The sequence below is a fragment of the Phacochoerus africanus genome, chromosome 1 (assembly GCF_016906955.1).
Source record: "Phacochoerus africanus isolate WHEZ1 chromosome 1, ROS_Pafr_v1, whole genome shotgun sequence".
Taxonomy (NCBI): Eukaryota; Metazoa; Chordata; class Mammalia; order Artiodactyla; family Suidae; genus Phacochoerus; species Phacochoerus africanus.
This window is the reverse complement of record NC_062544.1, coordinates 104,446,414-104,466,650: the sequence shown is the minus strand read 5'-3', so window position 1 is coordinate 104,466,650 and position 20,237 is coordinate 104,446,414. Positions and strand designations below refer to the sequence as shown.

Genomic DNA, 20,237 nt, shown 5'->3' with positions numbered 1-20,237 from the left:
CCAGCACCAAAACCAAACTGAGAACAGAGAGGGTGGGGAATAAGCAGCAAGAGAAGCACATGATCAATAGAACGCGAATGGAGCTGGACTTTCATGGTTTTCCTTTTTTTTGGGCCACACTCTTGGCATATGGAAGTTCCCAGGCCAGGGGTCAATCGAAGCTGCAGCTGCCGGCCTATGCCGCAGCCACACCAATACCAGATCCAAGCCACATCTGCGACCTACGCCACAGCTTGGGGCAACACCAGATCCTTAACCCACTGAGCGAGGGTAGGGATGGAACCCACATCCTCATGGATACTAGTTGGGTTCTTAACCCAGTGAGTCACAGTGGGAATGTCTGGACTTGCATGTTTTGATAAAAGTTCAGGAAAGTTTTTTCAGAAAACAGCGATCTTAAAAAAAAAAAAAAAAAGCCAAATTATTTACAAGTATCAAATAAGCATAGTTAAATTGTAGAAAAATAACATACACATATATTTACAAAACAAATTTGAGAAACACAGCTAGTGACAAGAATAATGCAAAATGACAACCATTTGTACAATGCTACAAATGCTCCCAGCTCTTTACAAAGTCTGTTGTAAGGCAGGCCTTGTTTTTTTTCAATCTTCCTGATGTCAAAAGTATACAAACTTGGTTAAAGTTGATTCCATTACAAGTGTTACTTTTACTGGTTCCTTTTGGAGATTAAATTCACTGTGCACCACCCTGTTATTCACCTGTAAAATAAAAGCACAAACTGTCCGAAAGAATGTAAAGCTCCTAGCAAAAGCTTCTTAGTAAACCTCACAGAAGGAGATGGCAGAGTCCTTCGACTGCACCAAGAAAATGATGCAAACTGCACCCAGGTCCCAGCAAATGCTTGGAAGGCAGCACTGCGAGCTGGAAAGGGCACTGAAGCACATACAAACTTGAGTTTGAGGGTCAACCTGCCCCTGGGTCATACTGGGCAACACATTAAGCTTCTCTGAGCCTCATGGTAAAATGAAAGGGGTAGATTACGTTACGTACCAAATATACAACTGCTCTATTAACTCCAGGCTTGGTTGTAAGCACACCTGCCATCTGCTACCTCACTAAGCTATAAGTACCTTTAATGCAGAGGTCACATTCTGCTCATTTTTGGACTTTCATGCCAGTGTCTACTCAGAAAGTGCTTAAAAAATGAACAGTGCTTGGAGTTCCCATCGTGGTGCAGCGGAAATGAATCCGACTAGGAACCATGAGGTTTCGGATTCAATCCCTGGCCTCGCTCAGTGGGTTAAGGATCCCGAGTTGCCATGAGCTGTGGTGTTGGTTGCAGACGAGGCTCAAATCTGGCGTTGCTGTGGCTTTGGCGTAGGCCAGTGGCTACAGCTCCGATTAGACCCCTAGCCTGGGAACCGCCATATGCCACAGGTATGGCCCTAAAAAACAATAAAAAAATAAAAATGAACAGTGCTCATACCATATGACCCAGCAATTCCATTCCTGGGCATTTGTCCAAAAAAAAAAAAAAAACCAAAAACACTAATTCAAAAAGATACAGGCACCTCAATGTTCATAGCAGCATTATTTACAATAGCCAAGGTATAGAAGCAACCTAAGTGTCCATCAATAGATGAATGGATAAGGAAGATGTGGTGCATGCATACAATGGACTATTACTGAGATTTTGCTATTTGCAGCAACATGGATGGATTGTAGAGTATTATGCTAAGTGAAATAAGTCAGACAGGAAGATAAATATGGTATAATACCACTTATTTGTGGAATCTAAAAAAATATAACAAACTAGTGAATAAAACAAAAAAGAAGCAGAGTTCCTGTCATGGCTCAGCAGAAACGACTCTGACTAGTATCCACAAGGATGCAGGTTTGATCCCTGGCCTTGCTCAGTGGGTTAAGGATCTGGCATTGCCGTGATGGTGATGTAGGTCAAAGACATGGCTGGGATCTGGCGTTGCTGTGGCTGTGGCGTAGGACAGCAGCTGTAGCTCCAATTTGACCCCTAGCCTTGGAATCTCCAAGTGCCTCAGGTACAGCCCTAAAAAGACAAAAAATAAATAAAGAAGCAGACTCACAGATACAAAGAATGAACTAGTGGTTACCAGTGGGGAGAGGGAAGCAGGGGAGGGGTAATATAAAGTTAGAGAGGGAAAAAGAGTTATAAAGGGATTGTATAAAATCATGTGTGTGAAACTTTTGGAAATTATAAAGCACTATAGAATTTAAAGAATCTTTCATTCAGTTAAAAAAAATCAGCTTTCAATTAAAAAAAGAATGAGGTTTAATAAAGACTTAACGAACACTGGTCAGCAAAATAGTTTTTCAGTTAGCTTTAACTAAAATGGATTTCTATTTATAGTTGGTTTAACCTGTCTTTTTTTATTACACATTCTTGAGAAGCCGAGAAGAAACTATTTTCTCTTAAAAAAATTTCTTTTTCTGTGTCCGACTTTTTTTTTTGCATTAATTTTTTAAATTAAAGTATAGTTGATTTGGGGAGTTCCCATCATGGCTCAGCAAAAATTAATCCAACTAGTATCCATGACGATGAGGGTTCAATCCCGGGCTTCCTTCAGTGGGTTAAGGATCCAGCAATGCCGTGAGCTGTGGTGTAGGTTACAGACAAGGCTCAGATCCTGCATTGCTGTGGCTGTGGTGTAGGCCGGTGGCTACAGCTCTGATTCGACACCTAGCCTGGGAAATAATGTTGTGCCAGTTTCTGCTGAATAGCAACGTGATCAAAGAAACTATTTTCTTAAGGAGATAAACTGAGCAATATAAGAGATATGGGAATATGGTCGGAAAGACTGTCTATACATTATCTATAGTCCTTCCTGTTAACATTTTTCCCCCCAAGAGCTCACCTCAAAATGAGGTGAAAAAGTTTTGAAGGATCTTAATCATCATATGTAAACCATTAACATTAAATCTTTTTTTAAAGAAATAAGAGTTACTATCCCTCAGGGAGGTAAGGCATAAGTAAAATACTCCATAATTGTGATCAAGGCATGAGCTCTAGCAGCACTCTGCCTGGGCTGGGAGGCCAAGGCTGCCACTTCCGAGCTGTCCATCTGTAATAGGGGACATGAATCCCAATACCCACCCTGAGGGCTATTGTAAGACTTAAATGGATTCACATCTGTAAAGCGCAGGGAACAGCTCTTGGTGCAGAATGAGCTGTGCAGTGGGTAATAGTACTACTATTACTGTGCTCATTTACAACCTTTTCTCTCTTTTATTTATTTATTTTTTTAAATGGCTGCACCCACGGGATATGGAAGTTCTCGGGCAAGGGATCGAATCTAAGCCACAGCTTCAACCTACACCACAGCTGCAGCAAGACTGTAACCTACTGTACTGGGCGCGGGATAGAACCCATGCCATCACAACAACCCAAGCCGCTGCATTCAAGTTCTTAATCCACTATGCTACAGTGGGAACTCCTACAATCTTTTCTAATTAGCTCTCTTTAGGTATAAAACTCCCAGATCAAGAAGAAAATTACTCTTCTGAGTTCCCTTCGTGGCTCAGAGGTTAATGAATCCAACTAGGATCCATGAGGATACAGGTTTGATCTCTGGCTTTGCTCAGTGGGTTAAGGATCCATTGTTGCTGTGAGCTGTGGTGTAGGCCAGCAGCTACAGTTCCACTTTGATCCCCAGCCTGGGAACCTCCATATGCCACGGATGTGGCCCTAAAAAGCAAAAGCAAAAAAAAAAAAGAAAAGAAAAGAAAAAGAAAATTACTCTTCAATCTTGATATGATAAACCACTATCATCGGGACCTTCTCCAAACTATGGTTCCTATATTAACCCACCGCAGTCCTTGGCCACTCATATTCATTCAGTGAACATTTACCATGGGCTGCAAGCTGGGCAGACAAATGTGAGACAGTGTCAGTCCTTAAAGAAGCCCTCGGGTTCTCCCCTCCCTCGGGAGAGCTGAGTCAGGCAGGCAGGACCACTGAGCAGGGAGGATCTTCAAAAGCTCACCTGATATCCACCTCACTCATGTACCAATGAATAGAGTGGCCCTATCAGTTTCCCTCGGCCGAGAATTCTCAACAAGGCTGCCACGGTTCTCTAAACTTCCCATCAGCCCACTGTTTCCAAGCAACTCAGCAGCATCACTCATGTTCTCATGGCTAAAGTCAATCTTCTCATGAAAATGTTCTCAAGGGTCTTATTCGCTTTAGACTGACTGGAGCACACGTTTACTTGGAATTTACTTACTTTGGTGAAGAAGTCAGCAATGTGCCACTTATTTCCATACTCTTGAAAGACGTTAGACATTGCTCTGATCATCACAGAGCCGGTATGGGGGTCCCGTAAAGCAACATGAGCTACAAAAGAAAAAAAAAAATTTCGTCCATTTTCCTTCTCTAACTAGCAAGTTTGCACTTGTTCTTTGATCCACAGTTAAAACCTAGAAAATGGCTTTGAACTGAGAATAAACACTTGCATTATGGAAAAGAATCTAAAAAAGAGAAAAATTTACCATACACCTGAAAATGAACAGAACATTGTAAATCAACTACACTTTAATAAAAATTTTTAAAAAATAAACACTTGCCTTAAGACATGAGACTCATGTGACCAATAGCACATAACCTCAGAAGGACATTTTTTTTTTGGCCACACTCTTGGCAGGCAAAATTCCTAAGCCAGGGACTGAACCTGCCCCACAGCACTGACAACTCTAGATCCTTAACTGCCAGGTCACCAGGGAATTCCTAGGAGGACATTCTTTTTTATGTGCTTTTTTTTTTGTGTGTGGGGGGTGCACCTGTACCCAATGGACATTCCCAGGCTAGGGGTAGAACTAGAGATGCAGCTGCCCAACTATACCACAGCCACAGCAATGCCAGATTTGAGCTGCATCTGCAACCTACACCATAGTTCATGACAATGCCAGATCCTTAACCCACTGAGAGAGGCCAGGTATTGAACCCGCATCCTGATGGATACTAGTTGGGTTCATTTCCACTGAACTACAATGGGAACTCCCTTTATATGCATTTTTAAAGCAAAAGTTTTCAAATATACACAAAAATAGTAAGCAAAGTTTAATAATCCCTGCCCCACATAATCATCCCTCAGATTTGAGTTATCATTTTGTCATATTTATTTTTCCCTTTTCTTTCTTTCTTTTTTTTTTTTTAATTTTCAGGGCCACACCCAAGATATATGGAACTTCCCAGGCTAGGGGTCGAATGGGAGCTACAGGTGCCAGCCTACACCACAGACACAGTCACAGCCACAGTCACGTGGGATCTAAGCAGCATCTCTAACATATACCGCATCTCACAGCAACGCTGGATCCTTAACCCATGGAGTGGGGTCAGGGATCAAACCCATGTCCTCATGGATACTAATCAGGTTCATTTCTGCTAAGCCACAAGAGGAACTCCCCTTTTCTATTTTTTTATTGCTGACTTTTACACTAGAATTTTAAGCTAAATAGCTGTAAATACATCCACATGGAATTGATTTGGGGGTACTCAAAAACTTAACTACTATTTTTGTTATTAAATTAAGAAACATAAATGTCTCTAGTATGGAAACTCAATGGGAATATCAAAATTGCATGTTTTCATAGTAACTCTGGGTTGGCATAGAAAAAATATGGTACATCTTTACAACTTCAAGGTAGTCAAAGTTTTCTTAGAACACAAAAAGCATAAATCATAAAAGAAAAAAACTGATAAATTGAAGTTAAAATCTAAAATGTTTGCTTTTTGGCAGGTAAGAACTCTACCACTGAACTATCAATGCTTCAAAACTTTTGCTTTTGGGAGTTCTCATTGTGGCTCAGCAGGTAAAGGACCAGATGTTGTCTATGTGAGGATGCAGTTTCAATCTCTGGCCTCCATCAGTGGGTTAAGGATCCAGCATTGCACCTATGCCATACCTGTGGCTTTGATCTGATCCCTGGCAGGGAAACTCCATATGCTGTGGGGCAACAAAAAAAAAAAAAAAAAAGAGAAAGCCAATCCAATATAAGATTGGGCAAGAGAAGGTCCATCAATGGCCAACAGGCACATGAATAGGTGATCCCAAAAAAACCCATTCAAATTGAAAGAAAAATATTTTTATTTCATTGCTAAATTACTAGTGGGATGTGTACCCCTGTTGGGCACTGCAGGACTTCTCAAGCTAGGACACCACCATAACACTGGCTCTTTATCTCAGCAGTCCTCCAAAGGCTAGCTACCCCTGAAAATGATAACATCTAAAAGAGTATATGGAGTTCCCGTCGTGGTGCAGTGGTTAACGAATCTGACTAGGAACCATGAGGTTGTAGGTTCAATCCCTGGCCTTGCTCAGTGGGTTAAGGATCCGGTGTTGCCATGAGCTGTGGTGTAGGTCACAGATGCAGTTCAGATCCCACGTTGCTGTGGCTGTGGCATAGGCCAGTGGCTACAGCTCTGATTAGACCCCTAGCCTGGGAACCTCCATATACCGCGGGAGCAGCCCTAGAAAAGGCAAAAAGACACACACACACACAAAAGAAATAAATAAAATAAAATAAAATAAAAGAGTGTAGCATGATCTAATTTTTGGATCCATAAATTACCTGAGCTAGTGGTTCAGAAAAGTAGAGCTCAACTGGGGGACCACAGCACTAGTGTGTATACCTGGAAATGAAACTGCTGGGTCTTGGAATAAACATACTTTTTGCTTTCTAGGATCACACACTACTGTCCAAGGAGGCAGTATACCTGTCTCTCGTTGATGGGAGATAAAGGAACCCACTGTCCCACCTCCCCACACATATTTGGTACTGCCTCATCCGATCAGGTAAAAGCGGGGGACCCACAAAGTTTCACTTTAACATATAGTCCAGTTTCCCACTTTAGGCACTAGAACTTTTATATACCCCTCCAACGATAAAACCTGATTCTTTTTATATTTTTTCTTAAGGGCCACACTTGTGGTATATAGAAATTCCCAGGCTAGAAGTCGAATCAGAGGAGCAGCTGCCAGCCTACCACACAGCCATAGCAGCATAGGATCTGAACTTGGTTCGTGAATTACACCACAGCTCATGGCAATGCCAGATCCTTAACTGACTGACCTGGGCAAGGCCAGAGATCTAACCTGCATCTTCCTAGACACTAGTCAGGTTCGTAACTGCTGAGCCACAATGGGAACTCCAAAACTTGATGCTTGACTGGAACAAAATTTTAATGCTAAATTCTGAGCTGAGAGGAATTAATGGAAATCCCCAAAGCATTCCATTCCTCCAAATGAGGAAGTTGAAACTTGAGCTAGGAGCAGAAAGCAAACATAAAAGCCAGAGTTGCATTGTGCCTCAGGGGAAATGTCTACTCCAGTGGAAAGTAAAGCCGGGAAAATGTGCCTGGGAGGTAGGGAGATGAATTTAGCATTCCTGCATTAACCAAGAGACCCTGAAGAGAGAGAGCCACAGAGGTCCATGTGGTCGATGATCCCCTTTAAAAGAAAGTATTCCCAATGTATGCCCCCAGGAGTACCAGAGATTAAAATTCTATAGAAGGAGCTAACAGCTCAAACACACAACTCCCACAAGTGACAGGCAGCAGAAACAACCAAAAGAGCGACCCCCCCCCCAAAGACTTTAGATATTGGAAATATTAGATATAAAACATAAAATAAATGCGTGAAATGTTTAAAGAAATAAAAGATGGCATCACAAGAAGGAAACAAGCAAAGATACTGTCACATGATCAGCCACATTTGGGTGTAAAATGAATTTACCACCTACAAATCTTCCTTAAATGAATTTCTTTTCTTTTCTTTTCTTTTCTTTCTTTTTAGGGATGCTCCCATGGCATATGGAATTTCCCAGGCTAGGGGTCCAATCCAAGTTGTAGCTGCTGGCCCCAGCCACAGCCACAACAACTCAGGATCCGAGCCGCAACTGCAACCTACACCACAGTTCAGGGCAACGCAGGATCCCCCCACACACATCCCCCCATCCCCCGCCCCCAACCCACTGAGCGAGGCCGGGAATCAAACTCACATCCTCATGGATACTAGTCGGATTTGTTTCCACTGCACCACAATGGGGAACTCCTCCTTGAGTGAATTTCTAAAAGATATACTTTAAGTAAAAAGAAAATGACCACAGAAAAATGATCTGAGATTCAGAAAAGAATAGAGAACAAAGAAAATGATAAACACAGGGGTAAACAAACAAAGGTTGTATAAAATGTTACAAAAATATTCTAATTTGTGGGGTTTTAAAAAATGGACAGGCATTACCTAGAATAATGCTTGCCACCTTAGTACATGCCACCCTAGTTGATGAAAATGTGTTGATTTAATGTCTTAATTCAGAAGAAAATCAGGGTGGAAGGAGTGTAAGAATACATAATAATTTCATATACTAAAAGTTACAAAAAATAGGGGATAAGAAAAAATGTTAAATAATAGTGCTTAAATGTGGAAGGTGATAAGACTTAGTGTTCTAAGATTCCATGTATCATCAAGAAGTACGGATAAGCTTTGTATTAACTTGAGATTAAATACATGTGAATAAAATTTCATGGGGAACCATAAGGAGATATGAAATGCATACCTTCCAAGTCAGTACTAGGAGAAAATTTAAGAATAACAACCTAAATTCATAATCAAGCAGAAATAAGAGCAATAAGACTAACATAATATTGCACACAGCAACTTTACTTCATTGTTTTAAGTGGAATAAAGGGGGGGAAGAAAGCAAATAAAAATAAATAGCAAAAAGTAAAATGTTAAAAGTGTAAATATATGAATGCTAACAATAAAAGTAAATTGTCCTGGATTTCCTGCCATGGCATAACGGAATCAGTGGTGTCTTGGGAGCACTGGGATGCAGGTTTGATCCCCAGCCTGGCGCAGTGGGTTAAGACTCCAGCATGGCCACAAATGTGGCTTAAGTCGAAACTGGGCCTACATCTGATCCCCGGCCTAAGAACTCCATATGCTGCAGCACAGCTAAAGCAAAAAAAAAGGAGAAAAATGGAAATCTGGGCCCAAATGAATGAAATAAAAAACAAACATAATACTAGAGAGGATTAACAAAACTAAAACTAAAAATGGATTCTTAACAGAGTTCCTGTCGAGGCGCAGTGGAAACAAATCTGACTAGGAACCATGAAGTTGCAGGTTTAATCCCTAGACCCCCTCAGTGGGTCAGGGATCCAGCATTGCCATGAGGTGTGGTGTAGGTCGCAGATGCGGCTCAGATCTAGTGTTGCTATGACTGTGGTGTAGGCAGCAGATGTAGCTCAGATTCAACCCCTAGCCTGGGAACCTCCATGTGGCGCAGATGCAGCCAAAAAAAAAGGATTCTTAACTAAGTAAGCCACTGACAAGTCAGATCAAGAATAGAAGCCACAAATAATAGCAGTAAAGAAGGTAAGGAACTAAGAGGAATTTCACGTCATTAAAGATACAATGGGAGTTCCCATCTTGGCACAGCGGAAATGAATCCGACTAGGAAGCATGAGGTTGCAGGTTCGATCCCTGGCCTCGCTCAGTGGGTTTAGGATCCAGCATTGCTGTGAGCAGTGGTGTAGGTCGCAGACAAGACTCAGATCCAGCCTTGCTGTGGCTGTGGCAGAAGCCAGCAGCTGAAGATCTGACTGACCTCTAGCCTGAGAACTTCCATATGCTGCAGGTGCAGCTCTTAAAAAAAAAAAAAAAATACACGCACTTTCATCTCTCTTGGGTGAATAAAGTTACATTTAACTTTAACATAGACATTTTCATTTTACATTACTGTCTTTACTTTGCTTTGCTTCCATTTATTCACTAACATTTTATCTTGAATTGCACACATATTTGCAAACTGCTTCAATTCTTTTTTTTTTTTTTTTGCTTTTTAGGGCCACACCCGAAGCATATGGAGGTTCCCAGGCTAGGGGTTGAATCAGAGCTGCAGCTGCTGACCTACGCCAAAGCCACAACAAAGCAGATTCTGAGCCTCATCTTCGACTTACACCACAGCTCATGGCAACACCAGATCCTTAACCCACTGAGCGAGGACATCGAACCTGAAACCTCATGGTGCCTAGTCAATTTGCTTCCACTGCACCACAATGGGAATTCCTACTTTAATTCTTTTTGAAGAAAACCAAGAAACAAACAGCTAAATAAATGCCCTTGACCACTTCTATCTTCTCTCTAGATTTTCCTGTTTCCCTTCATGACTGAGTCAAGTCCACCCCTTCAGCACAGAAGATTCTTTGGGATTTTAACTTAGTATTAGTAATATTACTAGCAATAATAATAATATTATCAGCATAACATATTGGTTAATTTCTTTTTAAAACTTATTATGCCAGTTATTATGATAAGCACATCTGTATTACATAATTTAATTTATATAACATCCCAATGACATAAATATATTTTATCTTATTTTGCATAAAGAAACTGACATATCTAGAGGCTAAGAAAATTGAAGGACTCAAAGACAGCAAGTGACAGAACTGGCTTTGGATCAAGATCTTTTTCACATGAGAGCCAATCATCTTATTTTATTATGTGATACTTTGCAAAGAGGTTGGTGTAGTCCCACAAGAAAGAGATGAACAGATGCAAACCTGCCATCTCTGAAAGTGGGTCAGTCCCTTCCCTTCCTTTCCCTTTTCCTCCTTCCTCCCTGTCTCTCTCCCTTTTTTCTTTTTTTCTTAGGGCCACACTTTCGACATACGGAAGTTCTCAGGCTATAGGTTGACTCGGAGCTGCAGCTGCCAGCCTACACCACAGCCACAGCAACACCAGATCCGAGTCTTGTCTATAATTTACACCACAACTCATGGCAATGCTGGATCCTTAACCCCATTGAGCGAGGCCAGGGATACAACCCTCATCTTCATGGATATTAGTTGGGTTTGTTACTGCTGAGCCACAATAGGAACTCTCTTTTTTAAAATTTTTTGGCCTTAAGGACCCTTAACCCAGTGTCCCAGGCTGGGGATCGAACCTGCATCACAGTGCGCCCAAGATGCCACCAATCCTGGTGTGCCACAGCAGGAACTCTGTGGAATAGTTTCTAAAGTGAGATGGATGGGTTAATGAAAATTTCTCCTTACATACATCAATTTGTAAAGCACAGATAATATCTTTTTAAAAGGATGAATATGTTTCTCACTATCATCAAACCTCACTGTCTTACCTGCCCGGGTGGGGTAGATGATGAAATAATCACTGAATGTAGGCAGCCTCTTCTCAGATACATCATCTGAGTCCATGGGTTCATCATCCGTTTCCACACCAATGTCTCTTCTCTCTATTTTTTGATAAATGAAAATACAACCTACGATAACATACCATTGACACCAGTAACCATCGACAAAAGTTTCAACAAGCCTGTGTCTCCACAAGAGAGAGAAATACCCACTAAAGTTACATAAGTTCAGTATTAGTCCCATGACCCACCCAGAATCACACAAAGGATGGGAGATCCCCCCTCCCAGGAAACTGCCCACCTCTCTCTCAAATTTGAGGTTTCCTGATCTGCCTCATGAAGTTAATGACTTACACCTTCCTTGGCCTAAATTAACTATCCTATCCCAGGTACATTTTCCCACTGTCCCTTCCTCCCAGCTCAACGTCCCTAGCATACTACACAATGAAAGCTGTGCCTGTGGGTCCACTAATGTAAAATAATTTTATTTAAAACTTCCTTTTCAGAGTGTCTGTCATGGCTCAATAGAAATGAATCTGACTAGTATCCATGAGGACACAGGTTCAATCCCTGGCCTTGCTCAGTGGGTTAAGAATCTGGCATTACCAAGAGCTGTGTTGTAGGATTTGGCTGTGGCTGTGGTGTAGGCCAGCAGCTGTAGTTCCAATTTGACCCCAACCTGGGAACTTTCATATGCCATGTATGTGGCCCTAAGGGAAAAAAAAAAAAAGACAACCCCCCCAAAAAATACAAAACTTAATCTTCTTCCTCAGTCATCAATATGAGAATTTCCTATTTCCTAGAAACAGAGCTATTACAAAGAAGTCTCTATTTACCTCCTCTGCAGGCCTGGATTATAAAGATTTTTGGTTTCTTTTGAAGTGCTGGACAGTTTTTATTGTTAAACATTTCAAAGATGCCTTCCAGGCTGATTTTTTCACCATTGTTCATTTTAATAAAGCCTTCTTCTCCATGGGACATAAGAGTAACAAGGCAACAGCCAACGCCATCTTTAATTTCATTTAGTCCATCACGAAATGATCTTATTTTTTCAAGTAACTCCTGTAAAACAGGGTAGTGTATTAAAAAGAACTGGAGGTAGGAGGGAATTCTCTGGTGGCCTAGCAGTTAAGGACCTAGCACTGTCACTGCTATGACAGAGGTTTGATCCATGGCCCAGGAATTTCCACATGCCATGGGCACAGCAAACAAAGGAAAAAGGAATTGAAGGTAGAAAAAGTCAGAAATACCAGAGATGGGAGTTCCTGTTGTGGCACAGTGGAAACAAATCCAACTAGGAACCATGAGGTTGCGGGTTCAATCCCTGGCCTTCCTCAGTGGGTTAAGGATCCAGAGTTGCCGTGAGCTGTGGTGTAGGTTGCAGACGTGGCTCAGGTCTGGCATTGCTGTGGCTGTGGTGTAGGCCAGCGGCTACAGCTCCAATTAGACCCCTAGCCTGGGAACCTCCATATGCCCCGGGTGCGGCCCTAAAAGACAAAAAGACAAAAAAAAAATAAAAATAAAAAAGAACTTTAGTGAAGAGGCAACATAAACAAACCATGACATGCAGATGTTTTTGAGATGACTTAATACTATTAATTTGCCAATTAACTCCAAATTAACCTCAATTCAGTGTCATGTCAATCAAAATCTCAAAGGATTTCTGTGAAACTTTACCAGATGATTCTCAAGGTCATAGAGAACAGATGCTCAAGAACAGCAAAATGAACATTCACAAGTTAAAAAGAGGAGTTGCCATTGTGGCTCAGCAGTAACGAACCCAACTAGTACGCAGGTTCAATCCTGAGCCTCATTCCATGGGTTAAGGATCCCACATTGCTGTGGCTGTGATATGGGCCCGCAGCTATAGCTCCGATTCAATTCCCATCTTGGGAAATTCCATATGCCTCATGTGTGGCCCTAAAAAGACCAAAGAAAAAAGAAAGAAAACCAAAAAACAATGAATGGGGGATAGATCATATCAGACATCAAAATAAAACTATAAAAGTCGTGGTGAATAAAACAGTGATATACTGGCATAGGTATAAACAAATATATGATGGACTATTTTAATATTTTTTATTATTATTATTTTTTAGTCTTTTTGTCTTTTTAGGGCCGCACCTGTGGCATATGGACGTTCCCAAGCTAGGAGTTTAATCAGAGCTGTAGCTGCTGGCCTACACCATAGCCACAGCAACACGGAATCCAAGCCATGTCTGCCACCTACACCACATCTCACGGCAATGCTGGATCCTTAACCTACTGAACAAGGCCAGAGATCAAACCTGCAACCTCACGGTTCCTAGTCAGATTCGTTTCTGCTGCGCCACGATGGGAACTTCAGAATGGACTATTTTAGAATCCAGAAATTGATCCAAGTATACACAGAGATTTAGTTAATGGTACGAGTGGAATTTCAAAAACTTAGGAAAAAGATGTATCATCAACAAATGAGTTCCCTTTGTGGCTCAGGGGTAACAGACTTGACTAGTATCCATGAGGTGGGTTTGATCTCTGGCCCCACTCACTGGGTTAAGGATCCGGCATTCCCATGAGCTCTGGTGTAGGTCACAGACTGGGCTTGGATCCTGCAGTGGCATAGGCTGGCAGCAATTTGACCCCTAGCCTGGGAACTTCCATATGAAAAAGAAAAAAAAGAAAAAAAAATGAGATGACTGGCTATCCACTCGGAAATAAAGTTAGACCACCCACTTCACTGTCCCAAAAAATTCCAGCAAGTAGAAGGCTGACCTTAAACTATTTTTTTTTAAATGTAGACAAAATAATTTTAAAAAATTTAAGTTGGAAAGGCATGGGTTTAATCAAGACACAAAAACCAAGAAGCTGACAAAAAGAAAGACTGACAAGTTTCCTCGCAAAACCTCAAAGAATTCCATATGGCTTAACAAAATGTCAAAAAGCAGGTAACGAGGTAGGACAAAAATATTTACATCCTATTTTGTCTAAATGAACTACAGAATAAGAAAAAAGAAAATCCATCAGGAAAAATGGCTAAGAATACAAATAGGTAACTCATAGACGAAAACAAATAGCCAGTAATGTTCAACCAAAACTAATAATAAGGAAAATGAAACTTACAACAGTGAAATAGGAAGTTCCCTTGTGGCACAGCCAGTTAAAGATCCTCTGGTGTTGCCACAACTATGCTGTGGGTTTGATCCCTGAACTTCCACATTGCTGTGAGTACAGCAAAAAAAAAAAGTGAAATAATTTTACCAGTAACATTGCTCAATTTTTTTCATGCTGTTTTTTTGGTTTGTTTTAGCTTTTAGTTTTTTAGCCACACCTGAAGCATGTGGAAATTCCCAGGCCAGGGATCAAACCTAAGCCACAGCATAACAACGCCAAATCCTTAACTACTAGGCTGCTGGAAAACTCCCAAGATTGTTCAATATTTACAAATAAATGTTGATAGGAAGTAGAGAAAAGAGGCTGCTTCTGGACCTTTGGGAAAATAAACCAGAACACTGATAAGATTTGCCATGTGAATGGAAGACTAGATTTAAAAGACTGCCTAATGTGGAAGAGATTCTGGTACACTCCTTGGGAAACATGAAGGGATCTGTTTTTAGCTTTGAAATAATAAAATCAAAATTTATTGAGCATTTACTATCTCAGTTACTATTCTGAGAACTTTTATACAAAGCAGCTCATTTCATCCTTACCACAGCCCTACAGAATCAACTACTATCATCATCCCCATCCCCATTTTAGAGAAGAAAGTAGTCATTTAATTTCAGGCAGAATTTCTAGAATTAATGCACTAGTGACACTTCAAGTCTGGTCACTCTTCACTGTGAGTGCTGGCTTGTGCACTGTAGGGTCTTCAGTAGACCCCCTGGCTTCTATTCTGGCATCCAAAAATGTCCTCAGACACTATCAAATGTCCTGAGGGCACTGGGGGCAAAATCACTCTCAGTTAAGGTAACAACTAGGAAGAGGCAGGATTCCTCCTCTGCTATGCTGTTCCTTGATATTCCTGAGGAGTGACTCCTGGGGTCTATCAAAGACTTTCCTAAATTATTATCCCCAGATAAGGGCAAGGCTAAGCCAGGATTCAGCTGGAGTCAGAGAGGTCAAAATGGAGTTCCCACCCACCTCCACTTCATTGTATTCCTGTGTCACCTCACCTAACTCAATCCCAGTGTAATTCTGCCCAGGGCTCTCAGCAATCCCTCTCCCTATTCCTCCCACTGTGCCAAGGAAGTCCCATTAGGACCTTTCAAAGCCCCTAGGCTACAATGCTGCTGGGATGCTGAGATTCCTCTGGCTTTTTTTTTTTTTTTCCCACTTTTTAGGGCCAAATCCATGGCCCTAAAAAGCATATGGAAGTTCCCATATGGGGCTGAATCGGAGCTGCTGCTGCTGGCCTACACCACAGCCACAAGCCCAAGTCAAGTCTGCAACCTATACCACAGCTCAAGGCCATGCCGGATGCTTAACCCACTGAGTGAGGCCAGGGATCGAACCTGTGTCCTCTTGGATACTAGTCAGGTTTGTAACCGGCTCAGCCCTTAGCCAAGACTGAAACCCAGGAGGTCCCTGCTGGGCTCCAAGCAGTATCACACACTTAACATGACAAAACCACCTGTATCTAATAGGTAAGCTGGAGAATTTCATCAGGACATTCACATCCATTGCTCAGCAGGCCCTGGTTCTAACCAGGTCATAAAACTCAATTTTTTAAATTTATTTTTAAATTATTTATCTTTTTACTTTTTTTCTTTTTTGGCTGTCCCTAGTATATGGAGTTCCTAGGCCAGGGTCAGATCCAGGCCACAGTTGCTACCTATGCTGCCACTTCGACAGCGCTGGATCCTATAACTCACTGCACTGGACCAGGGATCGAACCTGTGTCCCAGCACTGCAGAGACACTGCTGATCCCATTGTGCCACAGCAGGAAGGCCCCCAAATGTTGTAAAAAAGAAGAAAAATTATCATATCCAAGCTACAAATTTTTGCTTTTGTTTTTAACTTGCTACCATCTTGTTGGGATCGATGCACAATGTACGTTCAAAATGGCACTGGTCAAGCCATTCCTCCATCCACTGGATATCTTGCTCAGCACCTGGCCTGTTCTTCTGCACACACATGAGGAAGGCCTTCCGACTGCCACTCAGGTCATAGCAGTCCTGTTTTCAAGGAAAGCCAAGAAACAATATTTAAATAAAACCAAACTCAGAAATCCAAATATGCCACATATGTGAAATGAGTGTTTTCTAAGGTTAATGATGAGGTTTCCCAGTTCAGAGAAGGAGCATAACACCGATTTCCTCTCTCATCAGTTCTGGGGTGAGGCCTGGCAAGATCTGTATTTCTTTCAAATACCTTCTCAAACTAGGATGAATAAGCCGATCTCATTTTTACTTATTTATTTATTTTTATTTTTTGGCTTTTGTCTTTTTAGGGCCACACCTGCAGCACATGGATGTTTCCAGGCTAGAGGTCCAATTGGAGCTATAGCTGCTGGTCTATACCACAGCCACAGCAACATCAGATCCGAGCCATGTCTGCAACCTACACCACAGCCCACGGCAATGCCGGATCTTTAACCCACTGAGCAAGGCCAGAGATTGAATCTGCAACCTCATGGTTCCTAGTCAGATTTGTTTCTGCTGCACCACGACGGGAACTCCCAATCTCATTTTTAAATGCCTATACACACCCATTACCACTAAAGGAAAATGGTAAATGACAACACAGGGCAACAGTTATTAAAAGCCAGAATGTGAGACATTTTAAAAGCGAAATAACCTGGTTTTGTCAACAAATAAGAGGTTAAAGGGAGAGATATCATAAATTAAGAGTCTCTTAAGAGACAAACCATCAAATGTAATTGTATAGACCTTGTTTGAATCAGATCCTGACTCAAAACAATCCAAATGTAAAAGAGAAAGGAACCAGCCAAGGAAATCTGAAGGCCCGAAATCTCTTGGTGGCTTAGCAGGTTAAGTATAAGTACTACTTTCTCTCTCTCTGACACTACTGTGGCTCAGATTCAGTCCCTGGCCTGGGAACTTCCCCATGCTAAGAGCACAGCCAAAAAAAAAAAAAGCATCTTTTGCCAAGTTTAAGGAATTTGTTTCTAGGTAGAATAATGGTATTATGGACTTTAAAAAAAAATCTTCCTTTAGATACATTCTAAAGTATTAATATGTATGAAAGTGATATGATATCTGGATTTGCTTTAAAATAATGGGGGGACAGAAGAAAAGATTGGCCACTTGTTGCTAACTGTAGAAGCAGGGCAGTAAGTAGGTTGGGCTGGAGTTTGAAGATTCATTTTTCTATTTTCTCTACTTTACATTTCCTCTACTTCAGTTTTACATGTCCCTTATAAAAGAGGCAAACAAAAACAAAAAGAGCCAGAAGCCAGCAACTTCTGTAGTTGCCCAAGGCCATAAGAGCCTGCAAAGCCCTGATTTGTAAAATGGAGATAATAACAGTACTTATCTCATTTGGTTAATGTATGCAAAGTGGTTTTAACTGGCTCATGTTTTGCTTTTACTGTTGATGACAGAAAGCATGGAGATCTGACCACTTGAGAAAACCACACAAATACTTGCCTTCAACCCAACAGAGGCAGCACAAAAAAGTGCAAATGGTGACTGACCTATCTGCTGACCTGTGTGTAGTGTCGGGGTAAGAGTCAAGAAACTTACCAATTCATCTTCCATACAGTCATAACTTCTCTTTGCCATCTTTCTTGGAATCACTGAATGAATTTTCATGAGAAAACAAAACAGAAAAAAAATTTTTTTCCCACATTTTTCTCTTTTTAATCAAGATCTACTGTCATTCCTGTTAACAAGGTGCATCTCCCAAGGAATTCAGTTGCCTCTTATGTTTTGGGGCCCGGCAACCTTCAATCTTGCTTTAGAACCGTTTTCTAATAGCCTCTCCCAAACTCAGGAGGATGGAAACTTAACAAAACTCCCTTAGACCCCAGTCAGGCTCAGGGACAGGGAGACCCAGAGCAGAGGTGAAAAGGTTAGGATCAATGAACATGACTGCACATGCACCTCCTGAAAAGGAGACCAAGACATCAATAAAGAGAAAAATGAAGTCAAATAAACTGGACCCTATTTGATTTTTTTAATTAAATAATCTCTTAGAATTCAATTCAAATATTTATTGGGTTTCTACACTGTGTAGTCATCCTACTGGGCAGTTTGATTCTAAAAATAAACAAAGGAACAAAAGAACCCACTGTAATTGCAAGAGACTCACAGTCTAAAGGAGTGATGAGAAAAGCATGATACATCAACTAAGCCTAGAGAGATACTATCATAAGTGCTGTGCAGATGAAGTCAAAGGAGAATGAAAGGCTTCACAGGGCAGGTATTCCTCCTACTGACCATGTTTTGAGGTGGTTTACAGTTGTCATCTAGTAAAAACCTAAAAAAATTGGCAAAGGAACAAACCTCAAAACTCAACCAGATCATAAGCACGGGACTGGCAGAGACCAGCAACGGTTTATTTTAGTGTCTACCTCAATGCGCCCGGTTTAAGAACTGCTTTCTCTCTCTCTTGCCTTCTATGTATACACACATACACACACTCGCATATTACAAACGCATACGTTTATTAAATTTGTGGGGATAAACCCTAACCTCCCCAGCTTGTTACTATTCCTTGATCCTAAGCCGCATCTTCCCAAATTTATGGCAAATGTTCTAATGGTATGGACGTGTTTCAGAGGGATTCCAACACTGGGTTTCTCACATCATCTTTCCCTTCTCCTTCCCACAATCGTTAAGAGGAACTTGTTTAAAATGCATTTCAAGCCTGCTGAGTCAGTGATTTCTAAGCCCGCTCCAGAAGGAGTTGGTAGACTCTAATGGCTACTCTTTGGTCACTTGTATTCGGTTCCTGGGAACCGTCTCTCTCCTGGCCGCTTACCCAGGGCTCCCATCTCCCATCGCGCTTTCACTCGGTCCCTAGCAGCCCGCAATCTTCCAGCTCCGCTCCCTTGGCGCTCACCTGGACGCCAGGGCCTAACCTGCAGCTCACATCCGACCCTTCCCCCGCCAGTCCTTTCTTCCCTCTCCAGTTCCCCTTCCCTCAGCCCGAGAATCCCCGGGCTGTGTGGCCTAATCCCGAGGTCACCGAGGACCCGCTCCACTGCCCCCGCCCCCGGAATCCCCGCGAGCTCACCCTGGCCAGCCGCGGCGACAGCAGGGGCGGCGCTCCGCCAGCGCTGCAGCAGGTCGGCGCGGGGCAGCTGTTGCAGCACCTGAACCATGACGCGCCTGGCGGCCTCCGAGTCGTAGTATTTGGCGAGGAGCTGGGCCAGCCCCGACGCGTTGCCGCCCTCCAGCTCCAACCGCAGCTCCTTCACGCGCGGCTCCGCGTCCACATTCTTGAGGAGGGTACGGAAGTCGCGCAGCTCCTGCGGGGACAGCTGGTCCAGCGTCTCCTGCAAGCGGATCGTCAAGGGCGGGAGCTTCAGAGGAGTCCTCCAAAGGTTCCTCTCCAAGTGCCGGCCGCTTCCCGGGCTTTCCTCCATTGTTAGCCTACGATGCCGAAGAGCCGGGGTGAGACGAACCAACGTGAGCCCTGCGCGCAGCACACGCCTCCCGCTTCTCTTTGTTTTGAAAAATAGAGGCGTTTCCGCTATCCTACAAAGCCCCGCCAGAGGTAGGTTGTCCGGCGGCCTAGACGCTCCCGCCTTTTCCTCTCAGGCCGAAGACACGCCCCCGTCCCGGAGCCACGCCCCGCATCCCCCAGTCCCTGTTATGCCGGCCCAGAGAAGCTCCTGCTTTAACCCTTGGAGCAGTGCTAGGCTGAAGCTGAGCTGTCGGGCCTTGCAGGCTCCTCAGTAGTTTTCTACCTTGGCAGCGCATTAGGACCACTAGGGGGCGGAGTTCCCGTTGCGGCTCAACAGGTTACAAACCCGACTAGTATCCCAGAGGATCGGGTTCGATCCCCGGCCTCAGTCGGTGGGTTAAGTATCTGGCGTTGCCACGTTAGGTCACAGAAATGGCTCCCATCCCGCAATTGGACTCCTAACCCAAGAACTTCCATATGCCATAGGTGTGGCCGGTAAAAGGAAAAAAAA

The 20,237-nt window shown here is 42.6% G+C and overlaps 1 protein-coding gene across 2 annotated transcripts; it reads right to left on the bottom strand.

The window, feature by feature from the left end:
• Positions 1–245: 245 nt before the first annotated feature.
• Positions 246–20,004, bottom strand: LOC125122221 (caspase-14-like). 2 transcript variants are annotated; one of them, XM_047770451.1, is made up of 7 exons: positions 19,334–20,001; positions 17,839–17,891; positions 16,159–16,308; positions 11,988–12,213; positions 11,140–11,253; positions 4,224–4,333; positions 250–722 (listed from the first exon to the last, which is right to left on the bottom strand). In XM_047770451.1, the coding sequence occupies exons 1-7, from the start codon at positions 19,683–19,685 to the stop codon at positions 621–623; spliced, it is 1,107 nt and encodes a 368-aa protein (XP_047626407.1). In that variant the 5' UTR covers positions 19,686–20,001; the 3' UTR covers positions 250–620. The 2 variants fall into 2 exon arrangements, with proteins under 2 accessions (XP_047626411.1, XP_047626407.1); XM_047770455.1 differs by lacking the exon at positions 16,159–16,308 and having other exon boundaries at positions 246–722; positions 19,334–20,004.
• Positions 20,005–20,237: the final 233 nt, after the last annotated feature.

What these genes read in the sequence shown, in the direction of transcription:
- LOC125122221 (XM_047770451.1), bottom strand. Translation starts at nt 19,685, where the DNA reads ATGGAGGAAAGCCCGGGAAGCGGCCGGCACTTGGAGAGGAACCTTTGG. An exon ending in CATCTACCCCACCCGGGCAG is followed by an intron (nt 4,334 to 11,139) that starts GTAAGACAGTGA and finishes TTTCTTTTGTAG; the next exon opens with CTCATGTTGCTTTACGGGAC. An exon ending in TTGCTGACTTCTTCACCAAA is followed by an intron (nt 723 to 4,223) that starts GTAAGTAAATTC and finishes TTTATTTTACAG; the next exon opens with GTGAATAACAGGGTGGTGCA.